Source organism: Lineus longissimus, chromosome 7, assembly GCF_910592395.1.
Source record: "Lineus longissimus chromosome 7, tnLinLong1.2, whole genome shotgun sequence".
NCBI classification, from domain to species: domain Eukaryota; kingdom Metazoa; phylum Nemertea; class Pilidiophora; order Heteronemertea; family Lineidae; genus Lineus; species Lineus longissimus.
Window position 1 is genome coordinate 19,275,639 of NC_088314.1, and position 6,000 is coordinate 19,281,638.

The window sequence follows — 6,000 nt, forward strand, 5'->3', positions numbered from 1 at the left end:
GTAAAATGTAAAAAAAACCTGCAGCGAGGTTTGGGTGAGTTATCCGTGTTGAAATCGATAGAGGAACGCGGTTTATCATCAACCAGGATAGATAATTACATTGATAAGATACATTCGTGTATTCATGATTACATTATGATATTTGTGATAAAAAGTATACTTGTTCTTGGAAAAGGCGAATGTAAAGTTAATGTCCCTAATGTAATGTGACATTTGAGGATATTTAGATGAGATAACATCTTGTTCAAGAAGCTTGAGATTTGAAGATACATGTATTGAAATTATTTAGGACATAGAATCCTTATTCGACAATAGAGTCAAGAACAACAACCTATCAGGCAGTAATTGCTTTATACAAGACGGCAGCTTAGATGAGGTTTCTATGACCGGTCTAATGTCGGACAACAAAGATGACAACCAGCTCAAGAAAGCACTACGCAGAGGATATCGAGTTGTATTGCCTGCGGTTACCAATGAGCCGAAGGGAAAGCTGAAGAGATATTCTAAAACCACGTGGCATGTCAATTTTGTTACTGATATATGGCCGCTCGGAGCCAAAGGTAAAAGGAAATATAGGTGTAATGTAAACTCATGATATGGAGAACAAGTGTTGCTAACCTGGTTGTGAGTTTTACTAATAGCCTGTTTGTTTAGGCGCGCTGTGCAGAGACACGGTCCAACAACTGGCAACATGGCATGTGTCAGAAGTAAACTCGATTATGGTCGGTTTCTTGTCAGTATCTATTATATCTGAGCTTGTTTTACATTCATTAGGATGATAGCACAGCGTTTTGTGAGGCGCCGGTCGTGTTTATTGCAGGGGGTTCCTAAAAGCATTTTAAAACGTTTCTCTAACTTTAAGTAAACGATGCTTTTTGCATCCTTGGGCTGGTTTATCATAAAGTAGACTTGCCTTCAAGATGAACTCATCTACAAAACTTATCAAAGTGTGGTGTTTACGTAGAGGACAGATGTAGGCCAGCCCTCCTCAAAAAATATTATTGATAGTAACGCCAAGGGCATGAAATCGTCACCGTTTATGTTACGATGTGATCGTAGGTTACTCGTAATGCCCATATTACCAAATAAACTTATTCAGACTAAAGCTGAAGAAGAAAATTGTGATTTTTAATGAAAGCTCGGCGTCGGGGTGTGGTCAAGAACTTAAACGTTTAAGAGGAAAGAACTGGCGGAAGCATATCTTACGTTTGCAGCAGAATCGTGAAAAAGAATTCGACCCATCTGTGGATTCGAAACCAAAGAGTTAGTCAACAGGCTCCACCAACATAATGGACAAGTTAATGTTTAGAAAACTGTTCTTCAAAAGTTTGTATGGCCGTTAAGAGTCCTCACGAAGTCTGCACCTTTCCGAGACAGCGCCCTTGTAAGTTTTTGGCTACGTGGCTCAATTTGCGTTGACAGCGCACCGATCGGATGCGTGCTCTCCAGATAATTCTTTATGTCGCCTTGTCTTAATTACGCTGAATCAGCCACCACTCAACTCCTAACGAAGGGGCGGATGCAGCCAGCTGGCCCATGTTGCCACTGTCTGTGATGTCTATCAATTTGTTCAAGACGATACTACTAAAAGCAAAGGCGCCACCAGATGCCTGCTAACCATTTGCGTGATCGGAGCAAATGGTCGGCATCGAATTAGTTAGCAATGCTAACGCAGTGGTATGTGTGGTCACGTCACTAATGTTAGACGTAACTTGCTATACCACTCGTCGAAGGGCAAAGGGGGCACTTAAGATGCCTTAACCAAATTTAACATAAAAACCTTGGCGCCCATGGCAGCATTTCGGCAACTGGCATGACTAGGCGGTATCGGTGATGGAAGCTATCAATGTGATACTGGGCAAAAGTTAGTACCTATTCCTCTGAAAGTCGTTGTCAATAAATTCAATTTTCGCTAAAAGCATGAGCGCCTGATCACAGCCTGGGGAATCGACTGGCGAGGATGAGTTCAAAAATACGAAAAATACAGATTCATGGAAGTTGTATTTTTATGAAGCAATTAAAAATCCTTCAAAATGAACTGAATGCGAATTCAAAACATGGGAGGCCTTTCTCTGAAAGACAATTAACAGACTCCAACCCTGTTCTGTAATTTCTTTGGGATTTCTCATGTCTGGAGCATGTTTTCCCATTTAGCAGGTTGCAATGGTCTGTCTCTCTTCTCTTGTGTAAAGCCACGCCACCCAGATCTGATTCATGGCATTGTGATCGAAAGACTAATAGTTTTCAAAAGATTCTAACGTAATTGTTTGTGAAAAGGGGCATTTATCAAATTATTATCTGATAATCATTTAATGCAGCATATCCTGATTGTAACTACAGATATTAGTTTTCGATAAAAACTTCGTCTGGGAATTTCCTGATGGTCGGGTCGGTGTGGGTGGTTGGATATGAAGATGTCATTGACTGAATGATTCAGTGAATGGACAGGGCAGACAACGTCCCGCGCGAGATCGCGAGATAGGGGTCGTGACATCGGTTGGGGCGCCATGGATATCAATGGCCGCCACGAGATCGGCGGAAATGCGAGATCTGTCAGTTGATATTATCAACAGTTTAATTCAAACAATGTTGGCTCGGATCATGACACATGACACTGCACGACCACATATAGATACACGGGAAACTTGTGCCTGTGTAGCAGGGTTCGGTCACCGGTGCGCGGAAGAAACTTCCAAACCCGTTGTGAAACGTGTCTCTGAAACACAAAATTCCATTACTGTATTTGAAATCAGTAAATCATCAGGCTTGGCATGTTTCGCGCTTTTCCATCTTAAATTCCAAATTCTATTTCCACATATTTCAGGTTTCAGATTTTGGAGAACTTGAGCTAGCCCTAAAGGCTTATTCATAGTGATTTCTCCGTTACAGATGTTTCAGGACAGATCTGTCATAGTAACGTCCTCCACTAGAAACCACATGGTAACCGTTTCTCACATGGTAACCGTTTCTTGTGTTCTTTCAGACGCCTGGACGTTCTCCTGGAGTGTGTCAACAAGAACGTGGAGACCGGCTGCGGGGTGGGGGCCACCAGCCTGGTCGAAGACCTAGTCCGACCCTCAGTCAAAATAGGCCTCATCTGTAAACTGGAAGCAATCACCACCACACCGCCACCCCCTCCCACCACAGTAAGTTGGCTTTATGTACAATCTCATGAAAACAAACGGTTTTTTGGACGGAAAACCAATGTTTTTTTTTCATTTACCGTACATACCCATTAAGGAGAGTCCTATACTTTTCACAATTTTATAGAATTTATAGGGTCCAATACAAAACACCTCCTCCCGAGGCCTCTGAGAGTGAGGAACGACATATTACTCAATGCACACGACATTTTGGCGTTTCAACTTAGTGTTGGCATTTGGAATAATTTCAGACGCACGTAATCAAATAATTGTGGGTATACTACCGCAACTGGCATTTTGTAATATGCCAGTAATTTGCGAAATATCAAAAATATAACCTCTTTGCTTAAATCAGTGAAATGTTTGGTCAAATAACAACCCTCGCCCGAGCCACCCTTGGTCGAAATGCATATAGTGACCTGATGACTGGGGTTCCGTGTTTTCCATCTGAAACGGCTATTACTCTCGATATTGTCACATGTATATGATATGGTAATAACACCTGCTGCCATTTCATGATCATGTTTTTCTTCAGAAGCCGAGGAAACCCCCAGAAAAGCCCTACTCTCCTCGGAAGAAGGACAGATACAAGACGATCAAGGGTGCAGGATCAAGAGTGGTGCCCTCTATTGACATTGTTTTAGTGATTGGCCTCTTACTTGCAAGAACTGTCATGTGATCATTACATCACAACGCTTGGATTCTAATTGGATAAATGACTTGTGCGGTGATGGATTTTTAAAAACGACATTTTGTAAGTATGCACGTGACGTGATCACGTGGCGTCATGTGACGAGTTGCGAGATTTTACGTGATGCCTTTGAACTCCGGATGGAAGTAGGGTATTTGTGTACAGTTTTGTAATCATTGATAGAATCACCGTGAAAGTTTTCACAAAATATTTGTAAAGAAAAACTTGAGTATTGTATCGCTTTCATTGGATGATGGGATGAGAGGTGCCGGTGCTACATGTAGACAGGGGAAGTTGAAACAATTTGTTGCTCCGGGAGCACCCCGGAAGACAGAAAGTAGGTGGGATGGGACGGGTTAATGAATGGAGAATTGTCAAAAATAAGGTCTATACATGGTCTTATTGAACTGTCGAGGATGATAACAAAAGGATGTTCAGTCCGAAGCAACGTCATCTACGCACAGCTAGAGAAACTCAGTGACCTGGTATTCTCTCCAGCTAGACATCTGCCTACTAATGAGTTACACAATATTGTACTTATTGTTGGGTTTCAATCGCCATCTGATGAGAAATATCACAAACCACAACACGGACTGGTCTGTCGTGAGCAGATGCCCCTGCTGAAATTGGCGAGTTCCGTTGCGAACGCCGGAAAAGTCTCTGTCATGTTTTGTGAGTGGGTTGTAGGATGGCGCGGGAGAGGGGAGGCGGGGACGGGGTTGCATTGCATGATGTAATGGCCAGTAATATGCCGATTCTTTAAACTAGTATGAATGGGAAGGCTGTCTCATATTTTAATCTGCGAGACGGACAAGTTCAGTCGTTACGTTGACTCGCCCTTGCCGTTGTAGGCCTACGACCTCCATGAAAGTTATTTCGTCGGGTCGATGTTATCGATATTTGCCCTGACAACCCTTTGATAAGGCAGCAGAACAATGGAAATCTAGGCCGAGGTACGAGCGGGTTTTGTTTAAATACAATAGACCGTGTATTGGGCGAGGCCTAATTCTTTTAACTGCGTGGTCGGGGTAAAATAAGGCCATGATGGTAACTATAGGTGACATGCTTGAAGTTCAGCAGGTTCATGTTCATGTATATAAGAATTTAAATGTACATATAACGTAGAAACATTAATTTCATAATTGTAAGCCGTTCGATTGCACAATCCAATACTCCGGTTGAACGGGAGGGGGGGGGATGTGCGAGATTCACGTGAGAATAAGTCGCCCTGCAAACGAGAGATTTTTGTTGTTGCAACCTGCGATCATCGTTTTGAGTACGGCTTAATCTCATACCTGGTAGATAAAAATCCTTACTGTAAAACCTTCTATGAGCTATCTATCCCTGATGAGGAGCTCAGAGATGTTTCTACAGTATTTTCGATTTACCATATCATCACTAGTTAACCATTTTCACGAAAGAACATTTCGTACCAAGAAACGCACCTGTAGCAGAAGCGCATCGCATACAGGCGATTTTTATCGCAGCATGCAAAATTACTTTTCGCATCGCTTGTCTGCAAGAGTCATTACAGATATCTACGATACGAATCTGTCATTGAGGTTATGTATGTGTGAACTGACACATCGCTGCAATCAAAATCGCTTGTCTACCGCGCAATTTACAATTTTACTTCGGGCCTGCTACATTGCGAAAAAAGTGTTGGCCTGGAAAGGTACTATGAAGACAGATGGACGATGCCTGTGCAGAGCGTCAATCGCAGCGCTAGTAAATGTTGATGTGGATACGGGCCTTTTGCATAGAGCATGCCACCTGCAGCATTCCTTTTCCCCCGGCCGGGACCTACCCAAACCGCTTAAAGGCCATAGTCAAAAGCTCAATATCAAGTGACTGAGTGAGAACGGCGGCAAGGTCAGCCGCAGCTCTCTTCTAATAGCTTTCTGGTCCACGGCCATGAAGACAAATTGGGTGAAAAAGGTCTTCGGAACAGTGAGAATTTTCATTTCCCTAGCATAACTTAGCCCTTGCGTTTGCACAGTTTCGTAAGACACCTGTGAGCCATCTAATGGACACGAACAATGTTATTTGGGTTTGACTGTAAACTATGCTGTGTTAAATTAAATTATGTATCATTAAATATGTGGCCATATTTCGACGAAATGTAATTCTCTTGAAATTTTAATAAAGATTATGATTTCGAAGTTA

General features: G+C 42.5%; 1 protein-coding gene across 1 annotated transcript in view; it reads left to right on the forward strand.

Annotated features, from left to right (window-relative positions):
- Positions 1-6,000, forward strand: part of LOC135491407 (uncharacterized) — a 49,831-nt gene extending 43,831 nt beyond the window's left edge. The window contains exons 5-6 of the mRNA XM_064777259.1: positions 2,984-3,146; positions 3,679-6,000. Coding sequence (XP_064633329.1) covers positions 2,984-3,146; positions 3,679-3,822 — 307 coding nt within the window. The 3' untranslated portion in view covers positions 3,823-6,000. The remainder of the gene's footprint in view (positions 1-2,983; positions 3,147-3,678) is intronic.